This window comes from Lactuca sativa, chromosome 1, assembly GCF_002870075.4.
Source record: "Lactuca sativa cultivar Salinas chromosome 1, Lsat_Salinas_v11, whole genome shotgun sequence".
NCBI classification, from domain to species: Eukaryota; Viridiplantae; Streptophyta; class Magnoliopsida; order Asterales; family Asteraceae; genus Lactuca; species Lactuca sativa.
In genome coordinates this window covers 75,715,644-75,742,690 of record NC_056623.2, presented here as the reverse complement: position 1 = coordinate 75,742,690, position 27,047 = coordinate 75,715,644, and the positions used below count along the sequence as shown (strand labels likewise).

At 35.0% G+C, this 27,047-nt stretch overlaps 1 protein-coding gene and 1 long non-coding RNA gene across 12 annotated transcripts in view; both read left to right on the top strand.

The window, feature by feature from the left end:
- LOC111886026 (CEN-like protein 2) overlaps window positions 1–21,079 on the top strand; it is a 61,261-nt gene extending 40,182 nt beyond the window's left edge. The window contains exons 3-5 of the mRNA XM_023882266.2: window positions 5,590–5,630; window positions 20,790–20,841; window positions 20,914–21,079. Of these exons, the coding sequence (XP_023738034.1) occupies window positions 5,590–5,630; window positions 20,790–20,841; window positions 20,914–21,079 (259 nt within the window). The remainder of the gene's footprint in view (window positions 1–5,589; window positions 5,631–20,789; window positions 20,842–20,913) is intronic.
- Window positions 959–5,296, top strand: LOC111886020 (uncharacterized). Of its 11 annotated transcripts, none has more exons than XR_008232059.1 (6): window positions 961–1,711; window positions 1,840–2,372; window positions 2,626–2,713; window positions 2,919–3,311; window positions 3,413–4,818; window positions 5,014–5,296. It is a non-coding gene; the product is annotated as an uncharacterized LOC111886020 (long non-coding RNA). The 11 variants fall into 11 exon arrangements; XR_008232061.1 differs by having other exon boundaries at window positions 962–1,711; window positions 1,840–2,713; window positions 2,919–3,003; window positions 3,219–3,311; XR_008232060.1 differs by having other exon boundaries at window positions 964–1,711; window positions 3,219–3,311.
- Window positions 21,080–27,047: the final 5,968 nt, after the last annotated feature.

The following is a 27,047-nucleotide window of genomic DNA, read 5'->3' as shown; positions in this document are numbered from 1 at the left end:
CATAAAACACGTCCAAGGGTAAAACCGACATTTTTATGAAAACTTAAGGGCTTTTATGTCATTTTCCCTACAAATTTTTATAAATTCGTCCCCTTTAAAAAAAATGTGTATGAACTTTGTATCGTACTTCAAAATTACGAAGTTTATAGATTTTTAGGTTTGCTTTTATAATATGTTTGTTAGTGATTATTACTATAAGATAATTTGAATGTTTAGATTGAACAAACTAGCTTGTGTCTATCCACTTAAATAAATACTTTTTTGAATAAATTAATTTATTTTAACTTATTAGTTTATTATAACCTAATTTAAGTGTTCGGAACCAAAAAGATCAATATGATTCTACCAACATATATGTCAGTCCAAATGGTGGCAAACATGTGCGGTCCATGTCTTTAAGAAATCCAAAATTTTAAAAAAATATATAGTATAATTATTTAGAAAAAAACTAATTTATCTAAATAAAAATATATATTTTTTTAATTAGTTGTTTTTTATAATGTTTTGACAATATTTATGTTTTTTAATATTAATAATGAATTTTATAACAATATTTCTATTTTCAATTTAATTTTTATTATATTTATAATTTTAAAAGCTTTTCTTTTTTCTTTATTCGTCATAAACCCATTATATCTTTGCACCTTATATAAACATATTTTTTTTGGGATTGGATAAAAGAAATAGAACATAGATAACTAGTCAAAGTTATTGTTATCATTATACTATATATTAAATTTCTCTTCCGTTAGCTACAGTAATCTTCTTAATGTTTTGGCAGAATTGGTCCCCTGTCTATTTATGGTTGGTAACTTGCAGATGTTTTGTGGGTTTCTTTTACAAAGTAACTTGCAGATGTTTTGTGGGTTTCTTTTACAAAGGGTTATGGCATTATCTAGATTGGAGGTGGACACGTGTATTTTTATTTGGCTTCACCGTTTTGTGGCCCAATCACGTTTGGATCGGTGTTATTCTTTTTCACCGTTTTTGTTAGAGACCTCAAGATTCCATATATTGTATCGTATCGGCTCGACCATCTTCACCGCCTCTTTATCGACTTCACCTTCTTTCTGCTTCTCGCAATCCTCATATTCTTTGGAAAAATCCGGTCGGCATCACTACCACACCACCAACATTCTATAGTATCTCCACGACTATATGTCGCTGGGTGGATGGGTTTGTAAAAGGCAAAAGTGAATCAAGTTTTCTCGCCGTTAGTAGTTCCTCCACGTTTTCTTCGCTTCTCTCGCAACACCGTCTAATTCTTCTTCTTCTCAATCAGTTGACAGGATAACCACCGCTACCAAAAAAGCCCTAAGCTCATCGACAGTGGAAGAAACGACGATGTCTTACCGTTTGTCCATGAAATTCGCAACACGTTTCGTGGTTTGGCTTGACTTTCATTCAACATCAAAATCGTTCTTTCAACACACACAATACCGCCTTCCTTTAGTATCCTCTTGCTTCCAATCAAATAACAGATCGATAGAGGCAAAAAGAAAGGAAAAGGTCGCTTGACCCGGACCCTGCCTCCTCACCGTCGATTATAGCTGTGCACCCTCCTATGGTGCTAGGGCTCTAATGGGACGACCGGTGTTACCGTGTTATGATCAATCGATGATTGCCTCCAAAATTTTAGTCACAATTTCTCAGTCAGTGGCGTAGATACGAGCATGTTAACGTGAAAATATGCTCGATTCGTATAGCAGAGGTATGTATTCATTGATTTTTTTTATTTGCTACAAACGTTAGTGTCACTCTAGAAATATGGGATGATTGTTTTGCATTTTATCAATATACTCTTCATCTTTATTTTCTTTTGATTTTTTTTCTTCTCAGGGAGAACAAGAGGTTCCTAATTGATAACTCTTACTTTATACCTACAACAAAGGGCACCATAATTTCGGGGCAACTGAGTAAACTTCGGCCACTTCATCTCCTTTATGCTCGATTGAGAAAAACACAAGCCCATTTCTATGGCTACTAACCTCAACTTCTTCTCCTACATTTAACTACATGGATTTAACTACATGGATGGATCCCTGCTTCGCTTATATTTTTCAAGTAAACCAAGCCCAAGAGTACTAACCTACTTTTTAAATATATTTTTAAAACAATAGTTGCTTTAAGTAAAATTAGTGTCAAGACTTTTGTATTTGTTATCTTTAATATATTTTAAAAACAATAATTGCTTTGACTAATTTCATGTGGGTTCTGTGGATTGGTTTTCATTTACGTGTTTCTGATGACCATTTGGTATAATCCTGTTGGCTTTTGCATAGGTTTAATGGCACTACCTATGCCTTTGTGCAACTACCACCATTTCCGTTAGCACTACCTTCGTTGAAAATCACAGGTGGTTCAATGGCAAGGTACTAACTGGACCTAAATCACTGCAGACTGCTTAATTTCTGATTTTACCCTTATCTACCACTCGGGAAGCAAAGAGTGGAGGAGCTTGAATTTATATTTGTTATCTCACTGTCTTATCCTAATCATCTAATAGCTTATTAGATTCTTTTCATTTATGTATATCTAATAGCTTATTAGATTCTTTTCATTTATGTATACGTTATTAGACTACAGTTTGTTATTTGTCTATTGTTTTTCTATTATAAATTGTAGGTCCAGCAATAGGTTATTGAAATTGTCACCCATATAGCTTTTACAACATCAAAGTTGGCAAAAAAATGTTTCCTACTTTGCATATCAGGTAATTTTTAAATTGTAATTCTAATTTCATGTATGTGAATGATATATAATAATGGATATTTGTTCTTTTTCTTATAAAAATATTATAACGCTGGTTCGATATTTGAAGGGCTACATCATCCAAAATCTAACCAAAATATAATATTTCCTAATATGCCCTTCCTTCCTTGATTTGTATCTGTAATGTCAATTACTAACTTTTGAAGGTATCTGTAATTTGGAATCATTTCATGCAGCCGATTCAAAGTTTGACCAAAATATCCTTATTAAGGAGTGTGCGGTATCATAGAAGTGTGTTACTAACTTCTAATTCATTTTTTTTTTTTGTTATTAATGATGTGTAATTTCTTTGTTTCCCAATAACCACATGTACTATTCTAATTGATTTGTTTATCAATTGCTTAAATTTTTATTTTTTTACTTGAGCATTTTCATAGGTCTGGCATTGTATTTTTTGTAAAGTTTGTTGCTATTTCCTGTTACTTATTGGGACCCTGGATCAACAGAAAGGGCTTGTGAAGACCCCAACCCTATGATGGATTGAGGAAGAGGTAACTGTAATATCGCATCTATTGGTCGTTCTTGAGCTTCTCCTCAAGGTTTTTGTCATAATCTTTTAAAACAAAACTAAATTATTTAATATGTTTTCTGTAAAGAAAGAGAAATAATTTAATATAATGTGTTTTGATCGAAACCCCAGGAAGGAATCAACATGGGAATATTGCATTTCAAGGGACAAATACAATGGGCCAAGGTGCATCATCATATTACAGTGGTGTAGCACCACCACTTGCTCCTCCTCCGCCACCTCCACCACCACCTTCTGTCATGTACCCACCGTATGGGTGACTTTTTCTTACACTTTGTGAAGTTTAGGTGAAAAAGTGAAGTTAAAAAAAAAACATTTATAAATTGATAAAGAAAGTTGGTCTTGACAGAGGATAAGTGGGTAATGGGGGAATACATATACATATATGTTGTTGAATTTTTTATAATTACTTGTGTTCCTTGCTTTATTGCCAAGTTGGTTGCCATTGCAGGTTACATAAAACTGCAGACAACCTTCAGCTTTTTCAGATTTAAATGGTCTCAATTAACTCTTTATATTAATTATATAAACTCATCAATTAGTAATTTTTTAATGAAAAAAAGATCGATATAATTCGCTATAAAAATAGGAAAATATGTTCGGTTGTTTTTAATTTAGGTTTTTGAATCTACACTTCTTGGTTAAACTGTTTGTTTGATTTACCAAGTTCTTTTCCTATATTAGTTAGTATATAATGTCAGCTAATTTAGTTATTTCATTTATTTAATGAGCTTTTTATCAAGGAATTTATACTAAAATCCGTCTAAATGTGATTGTAAAAGAAGTTGTTAATTTGGCCATTTGGGTCATAATGATTTCTTCTACTTGGTATTGAGCTTTGAAAAATCTATCTAATTATAACATTGTACTTTTAAATATTTTTCTAATTAAAACACTGCAGTCGAACGCAAAAAGGGAAGAAAGTTTCCCTTTTTTGCATGAAGTCATAAAGAAACAGAAAAAAGGAAAGTATGTTGCTTTTTAACACGATAAAATAAATCATTTTTCATATTTACAGTATGGCTGTTGTCTGAAGTGCTTTCTGCTGTTTTGTCCATTTTACCCCTGCTTGGTAAAAACTTTATACAAAATAATCCTTTTGTGATGTTCAGATTTTGGTATTCTTCTCAATCTATGATGATATCAGTTACCATCATGGACTTTTTAGGCAACCAAAACCACCTAATCTGGTATTATCCACGTGCATTTTTTGCATAATTTTTTTTTTGTCTAAATCGTTTTAATATATTAATTGCTGTAATATTTTTTGTCCATAATGTAATAAGATTTCTCTATGAAGAAAGTGTATGGAGGGTGTTGGATTGATACAATAAGTCTGACACTATCCAAAATGATCTTAAAATTAGTCTTTATTTTCTGATTTATTTTACTTAAATGATGTTACGGATTCCATAAATATAAGCCATTTCTCATGAGGTTGGAGTCGTTAAAGAAGATAGTAAAGGCTGGAATTTGTCCCACCATCTCCTGGACATAGAAAAACTTAGGAAGAAGAAGTAAGTGAACTTTTTTACTTTCCTCATTTGTTGATTTTCACATTAGGGCAAATTATTATTGAAACATGATATAAGAGGTGAACATGGTTAGATTAGGAACAACATATGAAACTTCTATGATTTTTTAGGTTTTGATTAGATTTTTTTCTTGCATTTGATACTTAATTCTTTTTTTTTTTTTTTTTTTTTGTGTAGATACTCACGGATTGAAGGCTATGCAGGACATTAAATGCACATGTTAGCAATGAACTTTCATTCATTAGTTTAGACTACTTTTAGAGTTCGTTTATTAGGATATTGTAATCCTAGGGTTATTGGTGCTGTATTGTAACTACAACTGGTGGATTGACATTAAGCAGTCTGCAGTGATTTAGGGATTGGTTGGTATGGACAATTTCAGATTCTAATACCCCTCCCGACCCATTCTTTTTAAGTACTTATTACTCTTGCCAATTAATATCAAGAAACACGTTTAGTCTAGATTTCCATCATGTAGAAACGACATTTTACAAACAATCGACGAAAAAGAGTTCACACATCTGGACCCCGCAAAGCGGGGTCACTCATCTAGTATTCATATAAATAAAAAGTTGTACATTCTTTTTATGAACCCGAAGACCATTGACTATTGGGAAGCAAGATGCCACTTGTAGTAAAATAATAATAATAATAATAATAATAATAATAATAATAATAATAATAAAAACAAGCAAATGCGAGAGATTTAACATTGAAGTGACAATTGCCACTCTTTTCTTGTTTCTTTTTCAGGATGGTTACAGATATTCCAGGCACCACTGACTCCTCTTTTGGTATGTCTTTATTTTCCTTCATTCAATCATCCCTACCCATTCATATTTCATCCTATTCTTCGTATTACATTTTAATTTACTCTTTTATAAATTATTTACAACTACAATATCATCAATTTCATATCTTTTTGTTAACGTGTATGTACTTTTGTTTGGCTCATTTAACGACGTCCCAAAAAAATTAGGTATTCTAGTATTCATTTTGACAAAGAAGTCCACTTTGTATGAATAATATGACACATTTTGGTATATTTTACACCTTTGTTATATATATCATCATTTTATATCTATAAAAAAAATAAATCAAAAATTTTTAATAGAATATTTAAGTTATCATTTATTTATTAAAAAATATAGTAACGTCCCATAAAAGGAAAATGCCATTATCTTTTTGCTTAGGACTGTTCATTGTTTGGATAAAACTGAAATTTTCAATTGGATAATTTAGATTAAATTATTTGGTTCGGATATTTAGATTTTTGGATTGGTTTTCAACAAAATCGAATTATTATTTTTGATTTCGGATTGGTTTTGGTTTATATAATCATAACCGAATAGTTTAAAAAAACAAAATAACAATTTATTATTTATTTATTTTAATATATCTATAATAATCTGTTGATTTTATAATTTTTTTTAAATAAGTTCAAAAAATTTCACCTAATAAAAAACATAAATATGCATTTTTTTCTCAAAAAAATTTATTTATTAATTATTTTTTTAAGCTTGAATTTTTTATTATTAATTATTAAACTATAATATATTTTCTGAACAGTTGTTTATAAATTTTAAATCACAACTAAATATTTTGTTTTTGATTCTTCTTAAAAATTGGATAATATTTTTTAATCATATGTCGTTTTAAAATGTTTTAATTTTTCAAAACTGAATTATAAAACCGATCTAAACCGAATTGTAATTGGACTGGATCAGATCGGATTTTAATTTAGTTTGAACCATTCGAATCCATATTTTGAAAATCAAAATCAATTTTAATTTACTTAATTGGATCAGATCGAATCGATCCATCCAAACGAACACCCCTATTTTTGTCTACCTAATAAAAATGAACATAAAGATTTTATTAATCAAACTAGCCGACGAATATAAAAGCTCTATAAAAGGAAAGTGCACTGTTTACAATATTGTTTTGACCAGCTATAACTCTATAAAAATAAAGATGTATAGTTCTCACATTTTTCACTTATGAGTTGCGAAGTGTCACGTTAATTTATTTTTTTATTCTCTCCGCACCTTATAGATGGTCGCCTTTCATTTTCACACATCTTTTATTTTATTTTAAATTAATTAATTTATTAATATGAAATTTAATAAAAAAAATACTTCATTACTTTAAAATAAATAAAAGACATTACATAATAAAAAAACACTATAAAACTAAAACATATCAATAAATAAAACAAGCGTAGTTATATTGTTTTTCGCAAATTTCCGTTTTTGTCGTGGATTTTTTTTTCTTCACACGCGTAATCGTTCTTAGCCAAATTGTTTTTCTCAAATTGCAAATACATGAAAAAGTTCAAGTTATACTTTTTGAAGTTCGTTGCTATCTTTTGTGGTATCCCTATTTATCAGACAGACTATTTTTTCGAGCTAAAGTTTGATATAGACTGATTCGAGATGGTCAATCTTAAAGATAAAGTCGATTCGAGATGGCTAATTTTCCAAAAAAAACAAAAACAAAAACAAAGATGATTTACTAATAATTATTCCCCGGTTTCATAATGCAATTACATTAAATTTAAATAGTAAAAGAAATGCTAAAAATATAGAAGTATTTGGTGCTAAAAACTAACCCAAAAGATCCTACAACTAAAATTATCGATACGTTTGATTAAAGATAGTGGTACTGTCGCAAAGTTGTGTCACAAAATTCTGGCCATGGAGATAGGCCTTAGGCACAACATCATAACCATATCAAAGTTTATCATCGTCGTTCATACCTAACCCTACACGTACATTTGTGTAACTTGAATCGCATGTTTTTGTTTCAGTTGGATCTTGTTATGATGTTGAGTGAATTGTTTGAATCCATTTTAGTGAAAACGTATTGGAAATTAATAAAAGGTTATGTGGATTTGAAAGTTAAAATAGAGCGTAAACAACAAAATAGCCATTAAACTAGGAGAGAAAATAGAATGAATGTAGTTACCTGAGGTGGATTTCCCCTGCATCTCTACCACCCACGTGGGAAAACACCAAACGATGTGGTGCTTCCCATGGTCAATGAACTTGACAGTTCAAGCTACTGCATAGTATGGTGCGTCTATATCACGTGGACAAATAGGATAAAAGAAATTAGAATAAGTAATCTCAATAAGAAATTGTTATTTTACTCTTTTACTTATGTTATTTTAATTTTCTAAGAGTTATAAACATTTATATTTTAATTTTATTACATTATGTTAAAGATTTTCAATGATACTAAAAAGCAGTTAGTTTTAGTTAAAATAATCGGGTCAATATAACTAAAGAGTAGCTTAAGTTTTTATTGTTGTTTTATCTATGGTATTCAAACCCTTTTAAGCAATCAAGTTATAAATTTGTTTAATTTTATGAAATCCTGATTTTTCCATTGAAAATATCATTTTTATTAAATGAATCAGATTTTTTTAGACTTCTGAAATTGATGGTATAATTTTCCCAATTTATACCATTGAAAATATCATTTTGATAAAATGAATCAGATTTTTTTAGACTATCTAAAATCTGTAATATAATCATGGTATAATTTTCCCAATTGATTGGACATCTGTTATATACAATTTTGAAGATAATATGATTGATTTAAGGTAATAATCATTTTAATTGTGTTAGAAATAACATGTTTGCATAACAAAGCTTCTCTTAAAAACGAACACTTCTTACTTGTATATGGAATCAAATTATTAAAAACTAAAAGTTGTGCATGGAGCATCTCCGATACAAGCTTTTTGAAAGAAATTTTTTTTTACCTTTTAAATTATGTCATTTAAAGAATTATGTTAGCTAAATACTTTTAAAATAAAAGATTTTTATTCTATAAGTCATTCTAAATAATAATTAAAAAAAAAAAAAAAAAAAACCTTATACAAATGTATATGCATTGGGGTAAAAGATTTTTTAAAGATCTATTATCAATTTGTGAATGGAAAATCTTATTGGCAAATATAATAAGTCTTTGTAAAGATTTATGCTATAACATCTCATAAAGTAGTGATAAATTTTTTCATTTTTAAAATCATCAAATTCATAAATTAAGTGTTTCAAAATCAACCACAATATAGTGTATCAAAATCATTAGAGTAAAATAGTCATAAATACGGAATCATGAGGGAGATATTGCGCGATCACATTAGGTTCTTCAATTTCGAACTGGAAGTACCCGAAAATATTAAACCATAAAACCGTAAACACAAAACTTAGAGATTTTCCCAAAATACCACATATCATATATACAATTGTCATGTGCTACTCACATGGTCTTTTTCCTAGAATGTCATGGCTACTCCCAAGGTCTTACAACCAAGTGCCATGGTCAACCCTCATGGTCTTTCCTTGAAATTCTATGGGCTACCTCCATAGTTTAACATCCAAGTGTCATGGGCTACCCTCATGGTCTTTCATGCAATTGATATGGGCTACCCCCATGGTCTTTCATACAAATGTCACAGGCTACCTTCGGGGTCTTCTATAAAAGTATCACAAAGAGAACTAGAATCCTATATAATTCAATGGGTTGGCATTGTGCCTTCGACCCACAAGTACAGTGAGAAGACTCACCTCAATCAATAATCAAGTAAAAATCACACTTGAGCTGCTGCTACAAAGGATCCTCACACTAATCATAACCAGAACAAACCCTAATTAGCAATTAAGGTAGCATCCTACTAAATGGGTCCAAAAGCCAATGTTAATCCTTATTTAATAAAAAGACCAGTTTGCCCATCCAAGTCCACAATCCTTCACAGTTGACCAAGGGTCAAACTGGTCAAAAGTTAACAGTCAACGTCCAGTTGACTTACGCCTTGCGTAATGAATCTACGCCATGTGCAGTGGTATGCCACACCCTACGTACTACGATATAAAGCCATTTCCATTTTTAGATCTTAATCCATAAAGACCAACCATCTATTGTTCATATCTTATCCTAATAAACGTATGGAGTGATAAAGTTATTAACTTTATGCCTTTGCATGGCTTAATGGAGCTCAAGACTAAACCCTGGTTTCATAACATCCTCCAATAACCTCAAACCCTTGAATGGGTGAAAAATAACCATCAATATCCCATTTTTATGCCATAAGATCCTCAGATTAAACAAGAATGATAACCTCAAGCTCTGGAGTAGCTCATACTCACAAGACTCAAGGTTATGTGAAAAACAGGGCATGGAAATCTATAATCTAAAGAGGTCGAACACATAAACCAACAAGTTACCAGATTTTTACCTCCTAGAGTTGAGAAATGAAATGTAGATACTGGATCTAAAAGGTTAGCTTCAATAATCTTCAAGCTTGGACCTCTCATTCTTCTGGATGCACCAAAAAGACACTAAAAAAATCTCAAAACATGCTCACAAGGGATTAGGGTTTTGGAAAGATTGCTAGGGAGAGTGGAGGCTAATTATAAGGAGGACCTCAAGGGAGCTAAGGTCTTTAAATAGGGTCTCAACCCTAAAAAATAGGGTTTTGAATCAGCACACCTACATGCTTTGTATACAAGGGTACGCCCCACATAGGGTTTAAAAGGCCCACCGCTACTTCCCTCTTTACGTCCTGTGTAGAAAACCTCCTAAGCACCGTGTAGGACCATTTTTGCAAATATATATATATATATATATATATATATATATATATACACACACATATACTATAGCCAAAGATGAAAAGTAATTGGGAATCGGGTGATACAACTCTCCCCCACTTGAATAAGATTTCGTCATCAAAGTCCGCTGCTGCAAATAGCTCGGGTAATGCTATCTAATCTCCTCCTCAGGTTCCGACGTCCATTCTGAAACCTTCCGGTGTTGCCACTGCACTTTCACCAAATTCACCACTTTGTTGCGCAGGGTCTTTGTCTTTTTTGTCAAGAATTATGATTGGTCTCTCTACATAGTTCAGGAACTCATCAATCTAAATGTCATCCAAGGGAACCAATACGGAGTCATCGGCTAAACACTTCCATAACTGAGAGACATAGAAAGTGTTGTGGATCTAACTGAGCTCATCAGGCAGATCCATTTGGTATGCAACCTTGCCCGCCCAAGCGGTAATCCTGAAAGGACCAATATACAAGGGGCCCAGCTTGCCCCGCTTCTAGAATCGAATGACACATTTCCAAGGTACACCTTCAGAAGCACATAGTCTCCCACCTGAAACTCAAGGTCTGATCGATAATTGTCAGCATAACTTTTTTGGCGACTTTGTGCGGTCTGCAGACGACCTTACACCCAATGAATCAACTTGGTAGTCTTTAGTACTACCTCAGTACTTCCCATAACTTGATGTCCAACCTCTCCCTAACAAACCGAAGTTCGACATCTCCCATAAAGCATCTCGAAGGGTGGTTAATCGATACAGGCAAGGTTGCTATTATTGTAGGAGAACTCATCTAGTGGAAAATAAGTATCCCAACTCCTTCCAAAATCTAACACACGTACCCTGAGCATATCTTCAAGCGTCTGAACTGTCCAGTCACTCTATCCATTGGTCTGGGGTGGTATGATGTACTAAATGTAGATGAGTACCCAACTCCTCATGAAATTTCCTCCTAAACCTGGAGGTGAAGCAAACATCGCGATCTGAAACTACCGAAACTGGCACCCCAGGTCGAATCACCACCTCCTTAATGTAGATGTCATCCAATTTCTTAGCAGACATGCTCTCGAAAATAGGTATGAAATAAGCACTCTTAGTCAATCTATCCACGATAACCCAAATAGAATTATCCCCACATGACGTCCTCAACAATTTGTGATACAATCAATAGTGATCTCTTCCCATTTCCACATGGGAATAGGTAATTGTTGCATTTTATCATGGGGTCTCTGATGTTCGGCCTTAACTTTCCAGCAAGTCAAACATCGTTCCACAAACCATGCCACCTCCCTTTTCATATAGGGCCACCAATAATCCAACCCCAGGTCATTGTACATCTTTGTGGCTCTCGGATGTAATGAAGATTTTGAATTTTGTGCCTCTTCCAATAATGTCTGCCTAACCCCGCCAGCAACTGGGACCCAAACCATGCCACACTGAGTCAATAACCCACCAAATTCCATGGTAAACAATAGATTCTGACGCCTAATCCTCTATTCCTTCCAATTTTCCCTCTTTAACCCCTCCACTTGCGCCTTCTTGATTAATTCCAACAGTGGCAAGACAATAACCATCCTCAAACATATATCTCCAATAGGTGTACTTACTGCCTTGCAGCTAAAGACATTAGCCACAACATTGGCCTTCCCAAGGTTATACAAAATCTCACAGTCATGATACTTCACCACATCTAACCATCTCCGCCGCCTCATATTCAGATTCGAATGGTCCATCAGATATCTCAGGCTCTTATGGTCAGGGTAAATAGTGCTCCTAAAACCATACAAGTACTGTCTCCATATCTTGAGGGCAAAAACCATAGCCCCTAACTCCAAATTGGGTGTAGAGTAATTCTCCTCATGAGGCTTCAGCTGCCTCAAAGTGTAAGCAATCACATGACCTCTCAGTATGAGTACAACTCCCAATCCTGATATAGACGCATCATAATAAGCCCCAAAATCATTCATGGCCTCGGGAAGAGTGAGAATTGGGGCCTCGTATAATCTTTATCTCAGTGTCTCAAAGCCTGCTTGTTGATCGGTCCCCCAACAGAAAGTGACATTCTTCTTCGTTGGATGCATGGATAAACCTCCGATAATAACCCGCTAGACCAATAAAAATCTAAATCCTAGATGGCGTCCTCGGAACCTCCCACCTCATCATCGCCTCAATCTTGTTCGGATCGACCAATATACCCTTTTGGTTGATGATGTGCCCCAATAATTGTACCTCACATAACTAGAACTCGCATTTGGAGAATTTGGCATAAAACTGTTCCCTCCTCTAGGTCTTCAAAACTTATTGCAAGTGCTCCACGTGCTACTCCTTGGTCTTAGAGTAGACCAGAATATCATCGATAAAAACAATCACTGACTGATCCAATATCGATCTGCATACTCGATTCATGAGATTCATGAACATTGTCGGTGCATTAGTGAGCCTGAGTGGCATCACCACGAATTTGTAATGACCATAACAAGTTTTGAAGGTCCTCTTTGGCACATCCTCCTCTCTGACCCTCATCTGATGATAACCGGACCGCAAATCAATCTTAAAGAACCAAGATGCACCCTAAAGTTGGTCAAATAAGTCATCAAACCTCTAGAGTGGGTAACGGTTCTTCACTATTAGCTTATTCAACTCTCGATAGTCAATGCACATCCTGTGTAAACCGTCCTTCTTTTTCATGAACATGATCGGTGCTCCCCATAGTGAACTACTTGGTATGATAAACCACTTTTTCTAGCAGCTGTTGAAGTTGCGTAGACAACTCATGCATCTCCGATGGTACTAATTGATATGGTGCTTTGGCTATCAGAGTCGCACCGGGAACTAAATCAATCCGAAAATTAACCTACCTCTCGGGAGGCACTCCAGGCGAATCTTCAAAAAACACATCAGGAAAATCCTGAAGAATGGGTACCTCACTCAAAGTCATCGTGCCCCCATCTAAAGTATCTGCCACATAGGCCAAAAATCCAGAAGAACCCTGACGTGGGTATCTCCTAGCACTCGCTACAGAACAGATAGTCGGTCCACGATGAGCTCCCTCGCCATGAATAACCAGTTCACCCCCGCTTAGGGTTTGAACTCTCATTAACTAGTGCTCATAGTCTATCATGGACACATTGGGACCCAACCAATCCATCCCTATGATAACCTCCTACCCTATCAAAGGATCCGAAACCAAATCAATAGAATATCTCTTGTTGAACATGCTCTGAACACACCCTCGAATCACTCACTAAATGTTTATCAACAATCTCTACCTCCAATGGACAATCCCAAAACTCGTGAGCATCACCTAAACCTATTGTTAAGTGCAAGAGATAAAAAAATATCAGGTAGCACCTGAATCGAACACGACGTGAGTTGTCATACCATTGACTAAGAAAGTCCCTATACACAATCAGATGAAACATAAGCATAGATAAAGAAAACAATATAGGATAATTGAAGGAAACATACTAGTGACCACATCAGGTACTACCCACATATTCTCGGTCGTAAACTGGAACGCCCTTCTCCTCACCACAGGTGCCTATACCTTTCCCTGGTAGCCATCAGTGATCCTCAAAGGGTCTGATATAGGCACTGTCAATGCTCCTCTTAACAATCTAGGGCACTCTGCCTTCTAATGGCTCGTCTAATTGCAATGGAAGCAAATCAGATTCGATATCTGGGGACAGTCTCTACTCATGTGACCAGTCTTGTCGCACCTATAGCAACCCGCACCACTGACTCGACATACCTCATCATGCGGTTTCTCATACTTTCCGCATCAACTATGACTTTGTTGGCCTCTAGATCATATTTCAAACACCTTGGGCTTTTTCTCGGAGCCCTCCGCTAACTGAACCTAAGATGGCTTTCGCTTCTTAATATTCACCAAATCAATTTCCCGTTCCCGGGCCGTTGATATCATATCCTTTAGGGTTTTACAACCCGACGGACTCACAAAATCATGGATGTCATCTCTCAATATGTCATGGTATCTTGTTTTCTTCATCTCCTCATCCACCACATACTACGGGACCAACAAAGCTCTCTCCCGGAACTTGGCGGTGATCTCCGCCACAGTCTCAGTAGTCTGACGAAGGTACTGGAACTCCCTCACCAGCTGCAGCACCTCAATCGCCAGTGAAAACTTAGCTTGAAATCTTGACAAAAAATCCTCCAATGTCATGGTTTACACACCCGCAGATCCCACAATGTGACCAACCTCCTCCCACTAGTCGCAAGCTCGATCCCTCAAAAGGCAGGATGCGAACCCCACCTTCGACCCCTCAGGGTAGAAGCTCGTTGTCTAAGAATTCTCCATGTCGATGATCCATCGACGCTAGCAATTGGGTCCTTAGCCCCAAAGAACTTCGAGGATCCACAAGCCTTAAACTACCTGAATGAGAGAGTCTGTACCCCTAACTGTCTAACCGTAATCTCAGCCCGAAAGGCCCTGAGACGCTCATCCAAAAGCTTTATGATGCCCTCCTTGATGGTACCGAAGATAACCGGGGTGGCCTCCATAATACCATAAGTAATCTATGATGTGATAAACTCGCACAACCGCTCATCGATCGGTTCTGCACCAGAACCAGAAACTCCTCCTCGAGTGGCTACCATATAGAAACACAAAAATTCAAACGGTTAGATTAAACTCAAGGGAATTCTTACTCATCAAGTTCCTTAGAATCTTCGAGACAATCCTTGAATTAACTACAGATCCTGTGATTTCAGTGGTATAGGACTAATACTACCTTCTACACTTATCCGTATTTTTCTCAAGAACCACTTGAATTCTCTAAGTCACCCTTACTAAAACCAAAACACAATCTCTATGCTAAGCAGCATACGTATCCCACTATGACACTCCTTAGGCTCTCTTAGAAATCGTCGACCCACCAGCCTCTACAATACTAGGAACCTCTACCAACACTGTTGGTTTCCATATGCATGCAAATTATACACAAAATGGGACCATATAGATTGTCAAATAAATGATTCTACCCTAAGCCCACAACCAAACAAGGAACAGGAAATATGGTCAAGTCAATCATTCTAGGACTATATGATCCTAATTGTATATAATTTTTAAAGCATACACTTAGCAATTAACTAAGCTGATATCCAATCCAAGCAATACATAACATCCCATCCTCCTAGGCTATAAGGCATGACGCAAATCAAGAAATTCTTGCATATAATTCTGAAAGTATCCTTAGCCCTACTCTAGCATACAATTCACATATCAAGAACACTAGTCATAATACTTTGGTATGGGTATTTTAGGAATTACTTACTTGAGCTCGAATGATTACACACATCTCACCCCTTTGTTTTTTTTAGTAAAACCTTTTTAGAAAACTCATTTTTATTTTGAAAGATTGTCATTTCCTCAATTTGAGTTCCGACATACTTGTGAGTATGCCAGAATCTCTCAAACCAAGGCTCTACTACCAACTTGTAACATACTACAAAGTAGTGATAAAATATTTCATTTTTAAAAACACAAAATCCTTACATTGGGTGTCTCGAAATCAACCACAATACAGTGTATCAAAATAATTAGAGTAAAATAGACATAAATATGGAATCATGATGGAGATGTTGTGCGATCACACCGGGCCCTTCCTTTTCGAACTTGTAACACTCATAAAAATCACAAGAAATTTAAAAAGTTTAAACCAACCCAAATTTATAAATTGTTTACAATCATTGTCTTCAAAACATTTTCAAACATCAGAGTCTCCCAAAACCATAAGTCATAAATAAGAGGATGTGTACGGTCACACCTTCCATTTCCCACGGTCATCCGAAGTACCTGAAACATAACCCAAAACTTTAAGCCAACGCTTAGTGAGTTCCCCTAAAGTACCAACACATAAGCAGATAACATATACAATAACAACATGTACTGGGTCTATAGCTAAAAGACTGGATTACCCCTGAGCCTACAACATAAGTCTAGCTTGCCCTCGGGGCCCACAACTTATGTATGGCTTGCTCCCTGACCAAATAAGTCATTAGACTGATTTACCCTTAAGCCCTTAGTATGAGTCTGGCATACCACCCGATCCTTATCTCGTATCTGGAATGCTCCTGAGCCCTCAGTATAAGTCTGGTATGCCCTACCCGACCCTCAACTCATAACTGGAATGCTCCAGGGTTTGTTGGCTATTGCACGAAGCAATATGACCTCAACCTAACACAATATGTCGATATATAATAGATAACAACATATAGAGACAAACATACAGATAGAATCACAGGTTGTCTTACAGATCTACCAGACTAGCATATCGACAACTAGCATAATCATGCTTATCTATTCCATGCTCATCATATCAGTGAATAACAAGATATCAAACTAATGGGTCGGCCTTGGTGCCTTCTAATGGGTTTTAGCCATAAGAACTTTCCTATGTGCGCATGCAAAAACCCTAATGCTTGGATCTAGGCTTTCTAATTAAACATGCTTTGAATCCAAGACTTCTAATGACTAATTAGGTGTAATAACAATACTAAATCATATCTAGAATCATACCTTTGAATCTCTTGTTTGATCTTGTTGTCTTGGAGCTCTAGAGTCACAATTGTCACTCCTCTAATGGCTTACAAACACCAAATAGCAAGGAGGATGATTTGGGAGAGAGGAGAGGGGAGGGAATTCGGCCAGGGGTTCTCTACTTTAGATGAAGTGCCGATTTCCCTTTGCCATAGGGTCTATTTATACTTGTAGACTCCTTAAGGGTTACAGCTTAAACCCTAATTGGATAATCTTCCCTTAAAGCAATCCAAATCCATACCATAGATAGCCTTGGACGATTTTGAGCTATCCTTAGCTCTAGAATTCGTCCAATCCCTATCCAATAAGGATTTACAGTCTAAAGTTTAACTATCAAACAATTGACAGTTTATACCCTCTTATTTAATTAATCTCTTTAAGTCACCAAATTAATACCAATTAATTTATGACGTATATTAATCAAATAACAATATTATTATTCTTTATATTATTCTCATAATATATTAATAATATTTATTCTCTCTTAATAAATCATCCTATCAAGTTGCTATGGTGAAGGCAACCCAAAAGGACCATGCACAACCGGGTCAAATACTTGCCTAATATAGTTGCAGCCTTAGACACTATTCCAACACCTTCAAGCTGTAAGTACAGTGAGGAAGGACTCACCTTACAGACTGAATAGTAGCTGATGAGGTCCAAACTCTGAATCTCAGCTCTAACTGCCACCTATCCAACCAAATGATCAATCACCATCAAAATCCAAAAATACCCAAAATACCATTAGGTCAAAATTGGTCAAAGTCAAAGTCAAAATGGTCAAACCAACTGAGTCAACCCAGCCGATTCAGCTCAGAATGAGTACGTGAGGTGTACTCCGAAGGCACGCTGGGTGTACTCGCATGTTGACCACCATCGGGGTGGTTGACCTCATACGTTGGGGGTAGTCCAAGTACACGGGGCGTACTCCCAGTTGCTCCAAAACTCATTAAGTGCTTAATGGATTCAGCACTCACGCCTATTTTTTAGATCCATGGCTAAGAGTCATAAAGTTTCCAACTTTATGACTTTGAATGCCCATTAAGAGCTTAACTCAACTTCTTAATCCATTAAGACCTACTAAATGATGCGTGGAACAAAACCAACCATTTAAAACCCATTTTTATGACTTAAGTCCCCTCCTAGGGTCTGAAAGGACAACTCAATGGGTCAATAACATGCTTTGATCTTGAAACACCACATTTAGGACAAAAGAACCTAAAACAAAGCCCAAAACAAGATCTATAAGAAACTAAACCAAGTTTAGAACTTGATACCTCAAAATGGTGCTAAAAGGTAGTGTGGTCCTGGATAAGAGAGCTTCACTCCTTCAAGGTGGTCTACTCTTCCCTCCTTCTTTTTCTTCAAAAGCACAATACATATACACTCAAGCTTATAAATGCTTCACAAGAGGGATTAGGTTGCAAAAACATTTCAAGAGGGTGGAGGCTTGTGAGGAGAAGGAAAATGAGGCTATAATGGAGTTAAATATGAGTCAAACCCTAAAAATTAGGTTTTGATGTTTGGCACGTATGCATGGCATACTCCCCATCCCAAATTACGAAAATGCCACTAGGGCTTCCATTGCACACTTACTTCTACTTAGGGACCAAAATGCAATATAATTCAATTATAGGGTTAAAATTAGAAGTACCTTATCATCGGTATGTTATAGAACTGGAAGTGCCTAAAAAATTTAAACCACAAAACCATAAGCACGAACCTTAATGAGTTCTCCTAAATACCACATACCATACATAATTGTCATGGGCTACCCCCATGGTATTTTCCCTGGAATGCAATGGGCTACTCCTAGGGTCTTACAACCAAATTTCATGGGCTACCCCGTGGTCTTTCCTTGAAATGTCGTAGGCTACCCCATGGTCTCACATCCAAGTATCATGGGCTACCCCCATGGTCTTTCATGAAATTGTCATGTACTACCCCCATGGTCTTTCATATAAATGTCACGAGCTACCCCGGGGTCATCCATGTAAGTATCATAAAGACATCTAGCATTCTACACAATCCATTGGGCCAACATTAGTTCCTTCAACCCACAAGTACATTGAGAAGATTCACCAAATTGATAGACAAGGTAAAACTCACACTCAAGTTGCAACTACAAAGGCTCCTCACACTAAACATAACCAAAACAAACCCTAATTAGCAATTAAGGTAGCATCCTACTCAACGGGTCCAAAAGCTGATGCTAATCCTTATTTAGGAAAAAGACCATTTTTCCCTTCTAAGACCCCAATCCCTCACAATTGACCAAGGTTCAAACTGGTCAAAAGTCAATAATCAACATCCCGTCGACTTATGCCTTACATAGTGGTATGACATGTGTACTTAGAGTACATCTTGTGTACTTAGAGTACGCCCTGTGTACTATGTTGTAAATCCATTTCCATTTTTAGCTCTTAATCCATAAAGACCAACCATCTATTACTCAGATCTTGTCCTAATAAATGTATGCAGGATAAAGTTACCAACTTTATGCGTTTTCATGACTTAATGGATCTCAAGACTAAACCCTAGTTTCATAACATCCTCTAATGACCTCAAACCCTTGCATGGGTGAAAAATAACCATCAATATCCCATTTTCATGCCATAAGATCCTTAGAACAAACAAGAAATGATAACCTTAAGCTCTAGAGTAGCTCATACTCACAAGACTCAAGGTTATAGGACAAAAAGTGCATGGAAATCTATTATCTAAAGAGGTTTAGCACATGAACCAACAAGTTACAAGCTTTTTACCTCCTCGAGTTGAGAAACGAAATGTAGATACTAGATCCACAAGCTTTGGCTTCAACAATCTTCAATCTTGGACCTCTCATTCTTTAAGATGCACCAAAAAGACACTCAAAAAGCTCAAAAAAATATCATAAGGGATTAAGGTTTTGAAAAGATTGCTTGGGAGAGTGAAGGCTGATTATGGGCAGGACCTCAAGGGAGTTAAGGTCTTTAAATAGGGTCTCAAACCTAAAAATTAGGGTTTTGCATCAGCACAACTATGTGTTACGTATACAAGGGTACTCCTCGCATAAGGTTTAAAAGACCCGCGCCCACTTCCCTCTCTACGCCATGCGTAGAAAACCTCCTATGCACCATGTAGGACCATTTTTGAAAAAAAAAGTATACTTTAGCCAAGGATTAAAAGTACCTAGGAATTGGGTGTTACATATACATTGAAGATGCTCTTAGTTTTGTCCTAAAAACTTCATACAGGTTCAGTTACCATTTCGATAGTGTGGTTTACCACTTTTTTATAGGCCGATCTCATGGTAAAGAAACCAATATTCAAAAGATTTTTAACAATAGAAATTTTAAATATAACAAGTTTAGGATATTTGATATATTAATATAAACAAATACATTTAGGTAGAAGTTTATTTACGGTCTCTCAATTACCAAAATGTGCCCCCTAACTTTTCCCATATACATACATAAATGTGTATATGAACTAGCTTATAAACTTGAAAGAACATGTACCACCTAAACAACAACATAGTTGCATTTACATGAATTTATTAATAATAAAGGATCATCGTTACACCATCTTAATAGTAGTGAAAATTATATGGATTATATCTTGTTTCAACCACTTGAAAAAACCGCATCAAGGCTAGAATATCATGAAAGTCTTAAGACACATCTTTGGTTTACTAGTCTATCTTGTTTCAACCACTTAAAAATACCGTATCAGGGCTAGAATATCATGAGAGTCTAAAGACACATCTTTCGTTGAATTGTCTATTTATTTTGTCAGGAAAAGAGTTGGTAAGCTACAAGATGCCTAAACCAAACATTGGTATCCATAGGTATATTTACATTTTTTATATTATTATGCATCATATATTTGATTTAACTAATAAGGTGTTGTTCATATATAGGTATGTGTTCTTGCTTTTTAAGCAGAATAGAAGACAAACAGTGAGTTGTCCGTCTTCTAGGGACAGATTCAACACGAGAATGTTTGCTCAAGAAAATGAACTTGGTTTGCCTGTTGGTGCCATCTTCTTTAACTGTCAAAGAGAAACTGCTGCTAGAAGACGTTAATTATCGTCGGTTAAATGGTTGAATAAAAAAAGAGAACATAAAGATAATGCTAGTTCTTCCTTCTCACATTGCTTAACTCACTATGAACCAAGAACATTATCATTTTGTGTGCGTGTGTGTTAATGTGATTTCTGATAACATTTGCTTCATTTATTAAGCAGGTGGATAAGTCAGTTTTTTTAATATTTGATTATTTTCAAGTGACTGAGTTTTCTAATCATAATATTCGTATAGAAAAATTTAATTATTCTAAGAAGGTCTCCAAATAATTGTAGTGAAAACATGATTCACTGTTTATGTCACTTGTTGGGAAATGGGACTATGAGACTTATTTTTCCAATTGTAGTTTCTCTTCTTTGGTTGAGTTTTTTTATTAACTATTTAGTTTTTTCAATTATAGTACGTAGGCAAGTACTTTTAACTGATCTCTTACAAAATATGCTTAGGCTACAAGGTGTAGGTCGATTAAGGTTGTCGAGGTTCAAGCTTTTGGATATTATGTGAGAGGTAAGTTAATAAAAGAGTTAGGGCTTCAAGCCCAACAATATAAGTGTTTTTCTTCCTCTTTGAGATCTAGGGTTAACTTTTGTTTGAAACATAAGATGAAATTAAAAATAGTTTAGTAGTATATTAGATTTATTGTTCAAGAAACTAAATAAGTTATATTAGATCATTGGAGCATTTATTTCATTTATGTTTTGAAATATATAATTATTAAGTTGATATGGAATTATGCTATTATTTATTTAATGTAATTTTCTTTTTGAATAGTAGGACTAGTGGTTAGGGGTTGATAACAGTTAAAACTCATAAACACAAACTTGGTTGAATCATTTATCTAAGACCCAAAAGGGAACAATTGATTACAAGCATGATTATTTCCATATCTCTAACCACGTACTATTTCTTTTATCTATATTGTATTTATACTCGATATATATTAATTTTGAGAATTTAAAGAAGAAACAACTAGGTGGTTAAAGCTTTTTCAGCCACTTAGTAGAACAATCAAATACAGACCCATTAACATCTTAATCTTATAGTCCACTAAATTCAATATCCTTATAGCCTATTAAGGCATTAGTTCTCTCCTAGTCCTCAACATTTAGAATACAACCATGTATTTTTTTAAGTTTCTGAAATCAAATTTGTGATGTACCTAGGATGTAGCCATGTATGATCATCTTTTGTATTATTATTATTGAACAATTTGACAAAATTAATTTCCCATCATGAACAATCTATTTATTAATGATAGATTAGTTCGTTTTATTATTTTTACAAATAAACCTCTCTACAATAACCTACTCTACTCTCTCCTAAATCTACTCTCACAAAAGATGATCAAGAATCGCTAAATTTACAGGTTACAAAATGAAACCCTAGAACACACTAATTAACGAGAGAGAAAGGAAGCAAATATATTTGTGTATGAGTTGTTAATGAGATACAACCGATAGAGCTCACAATATATATGATTCAAAATAATGGACTATCCAAGACCTCACTCAACTCGCAAGCTTATGCTCAAATTACTTGCAAGACCTACAACTAACAGCAAACGAACATAAATAACCTAAAACCTAAAATTATTAAATAAACAATAAATTAATCAACAAATGAAACAACATCGATTTTAATTTGATAAGAACGAGTATATTCAACACCTCCCCTTCAAAAAAACCTAAGTAACAACTTGAAAAGGATCAAACATTCCTACTTTTTCAGAAGACAAATTGTTGTGAGAAAAAGACAAACCTTTTGTAAAAATATCAGCAATATTTTTATCAGATTCAATATTAACAAGTTTAACAACCTTTTTAAAAATCTTTTCTCTTAGCAACCTCAAAATGTTTAGTTCTCTCATGAAATATAGGATTTTGAGCCAATTTGACAGCAGAATCATTCCCACAGTATGTATCAGAAGTATTAAAAAAACTTCAATCGAAGATCAAACCAAACCTTAGCAATCTAAATGATTTCACAAGTTATAGAGCCTAAAGCTTTATATTCAGACTCAATGGATGACCTTGAAACAATAATTTGTTTCTTGCTCCTCTAGGAAACAAGAGTATTATCGAGAATATACAATAACCAGTCACATACCTTTTGGAAGACAAGCACTAGCATCAACATAACCAGTAATAGAATAAAAAATAGATTTAACAATGCTAATACCTTTTCATGGATTCAAATTAAGATATCTTAAAAGTCTAATGGTAATTTCCAAGTGAGACTTCCTAGGACTGTGCATAAACTGACTTAAAGTATGTACAGTATAAGAAATGTCTGGCCTGGTCACTATCACATATATCAATTTCCCTATTAACTTTTTAAACTCCGTAATATTAGTTAACAAAGTATCATAACTATGAATAACAATTTTATCTATTTTAGAACAAGGACCTAAAGGAATATGTACAGGTTTACAATCAAGAAGACCAAACTTATGAAGTAACTCAAGACAATACTTTCTATGTGTAAGACAAACACCAGAATTAGTATTAATTACTTCAATCCTAAGAAAATATTTTAGTTTTCTCAAATCTTTTATCAAGAAAAGAGATTTCAAAAACACTTAAACACTTTCAATTTCAGTTATGATGTCACATGTGATTATTATATCATCAACATAAACCAAAAGAATAAGAGTGGAACCATTTTTAATATGAACAAATAAAGAAAAATCATTGATACTTTGGGAAAAAACAAAATTAGCTAAAGAACTTCACAATTTCTCATTCCACTTTGTGTGGAGCTTGGTTTAACCCATATAGAGATCATTTAAGTTTACAAACATGATTGTCCTCCTTTGTATGATAGCCTTGAGGAAATGACATATAATCTTCATCCAAGCTACTATACAAGAAAACATTGTTTATGTCAAGTTGAAATAAATCCCAATTATTATTAATATCCAAAGAAACAACAATTCTTACAGTAACCAAAAGGCCTTTGGCGTAGTAGTAAGGAGTGATCCTCTCAAATGAGAGGTCCTGGGTTCAAGTCTCTTAGGATACATAGGTGATATTCAGGAGTAGGTTTAGGTAGTTTTCCGTTTCAAAAAAACAATTTGGCTATAGGAGAAAAGGTCTCAGAGCAGTGAAGACCTTCCCTCCGATTATAGTCCTTGGCTATAAGTCTAGCATTGTACCTATCAATTTCTCCATTTTATTTATATTTAATTTTATATATCCACCTACAACCAATAGGTTTTCTATTTTTGGGTAAAATAGTTATATCCCAAATGTTATTTCTATACAAGGCCTCCATTTCCTCATTCATGGGTTTGATCCAATTAAGATAATTACAAGCTTCATTATAAGTTTTAGGTTTAAGAGCTTTATTTAAGTTAGAGACAAATCATTTTGTTTCAGTATCAAGCTTGGAATAGTTAATATATTTCTCAACCCCATATATGTACTTCCCTTCAACAATGTAATCATTAAATTTAGTTGGCATTTTAGGAGTTTATAAAGGTCTAGAAGAAGAAGAAGAAAATTGAATAATTTCCTTAGTTTGATCAGATGCACTGGGAACATCCTCACCAAACCAAGGCACAAATGTATCATCTACCATTGTATCTGTATCAATATCCATATTAGAAAAACAACAGTCATAATAGCATCTCCCCAAAATTTAACTTGTATTCCAAATTCAAAAAGCAAAGACCTAGATATGTTTATGTGAAAATCGTGACAATTGTCACCGGTCATTGATTGTAAAAGGACTCGGAAAATAATAAATATCTAAGCAAAAGGCCAAAAGCCTCAATATATAAGAGAAAATCGTTCAATTTATGTGTAAATCGCATAATTAAGTGGGAAAAAGGCTATGTTAATTAGCGTTAAGGGTAACATATTAAGAAAGTACACTGCGAGGAGATTTTAAGGATATAAACTTCATAAAATTTGACTTCTATTGGAGGAGTTATGATTTTTGTAGGAAATAAAATTAGTGGCGTACATAAATTTTACAATGTCAAAATAGTACTAAGAGATTGGTTGATTTTAGACTTAAGTCATTAAAAGGAAAGTCATAGTACTCCTCGAGATAAGAAATTAGAGGCAAGGAAGGCCAAAAACAGACTACGTTCGAAGAAGATATGATTTTTGGAAAAACATAAAATAATAGCAAAAAACTGAAAGTTGGAATTACCCAAAGCAACCTAAAGGAAAGTTTTAGTACTCATCAATAGCTACAAAAATATATAAATAATTTTAGAAAGAAGATTCATATAATAGAGATATTAATTTTTGAAAAATATAAATCGTGTGCGCGTGATGCACGCCACACGCGACGCGCACTGGTGGTTATCGAGGCCAATAACATAAATAACCCTAAATCTAGTACACTAAAATAGTGTATAGTGGTAATGATGTAACACCCGGTTCCCTGGTACACATTTAATTTAATTATTTATTTATTTTTTAGAGAAGGACTCGACGAGTTGGTAGCCCTAACTTGTCGAGTAGAAGGCAGGCTATGCGTGGGGTTTAAGTTATCTACTCGGTGAGTAGCTCAGTCAGGGTGAACCCTGATTTCGGGGTTTTGCATCCTATTTAAACACCTTAATCACCACCCTTTAGCCTCATTTGCAGCCTCCTTGTCCCAAACCCTCAGCAACGAAACCCTAGAGTGCTTTTTGAGTGTGTGAGCCACTTTTGGGTGTTATTTGTGACTTTTGAAGCTTGTGGAAGAAGAAGAATTTAGAGGACTCAAGAGAAAGATAGTAGATCCAGAAGTTTCATCCCTTTAGCTGCATTTCCTGGTAATAAAGCCTCAAACTTGATCATTCTCTTCTTAGATATATTTATGACCTCTTTTGTGGGTTATTGGTCCAAGATTTGCTAACTTGTGGGTAAGGATCGACCTACAAGTTGCTCTTACAAATTTAGTGCCTTGAGAGGATGGGAGAACATAAAGGTGCAAACTTTATGCCCTTAGGGCCCCCAAACAAGTGCTAAAGACATAATTATGGCCTTTTGAGCTCAAAAAGGCCATGCATGGAAGCAAGCTTGAAACTTTTCATAGTTATCTAATAGCTAGGCCCTAGATCGAGGTTTGCATGCATGGATTTGAGATTCTAAGGCTTTTTGGACAAGATCCATGTCTTAAAGGAATTATGGTTTTGTCTAAACCCTTTAAGAAGAGTTATGAACGGGTAAAGTTGGAAACTTTACCCTTAGAAAGGCCATTCCAGTGAGCAAACAAACTAAGGACTGTGGATCTAGAAGATAGGGGCTTAGTTTATTAAGATGTCCAAGCAGACAGAGGGACTCGTTGAGTCCATAAGGGAACTCGACGAGTCGAGTCATGTTGTCCTAATTTTATTTTATAGTAGAACTCGACGAGTCTGTAGAGAGACTCGATGAGTTGATTCGCCAAGCCGCAACTGAACAGCTCAATAGGACTCCACGAGTCAGGGGAATGACTTGGCGAGTTGAGTCGTGGTTCCAGGATTTCTAAGTTATAGAACTTGGAAAATTGAAGGGTTGAATCGGCGAGTTGGTCAACCCAGAAGGATGACTTTGTCCAATGCATTGAATTTGACCAGGGGTAAAATAGTCATTTTACCCTTAGATGGATTTTCAGTTTTCTAACTAAGTATTATTGTATAGAGTTAGTCGGGGAGTCGTCGGAGCAGCCAACAGAGATTCCTCATGCACGAGATTAGCATTCAGTTTGAGAGATGAGCCTTCCTTTAGTAGGAATGGGTCGAAGGCACCAATGACAGCCTGTTTATGTATGTTAGTATGTGCCGGACTTCGGTCCGATGCTGGGGCTAGCTCGATGTAGAGTATGTGTTCCGGACTTCGGTCCGATGTTGGGGCGGTCCCAAGAAGTAGTTATGTATGATTGATGTCTTTGTGATTCATGCATGTTATGTGTTATGTGTTCTGGGCCTAAGTACGATGCCGTGGTAAGCCCGATCTATGCTAGTTTATATGTTATGAGTTATATGTTT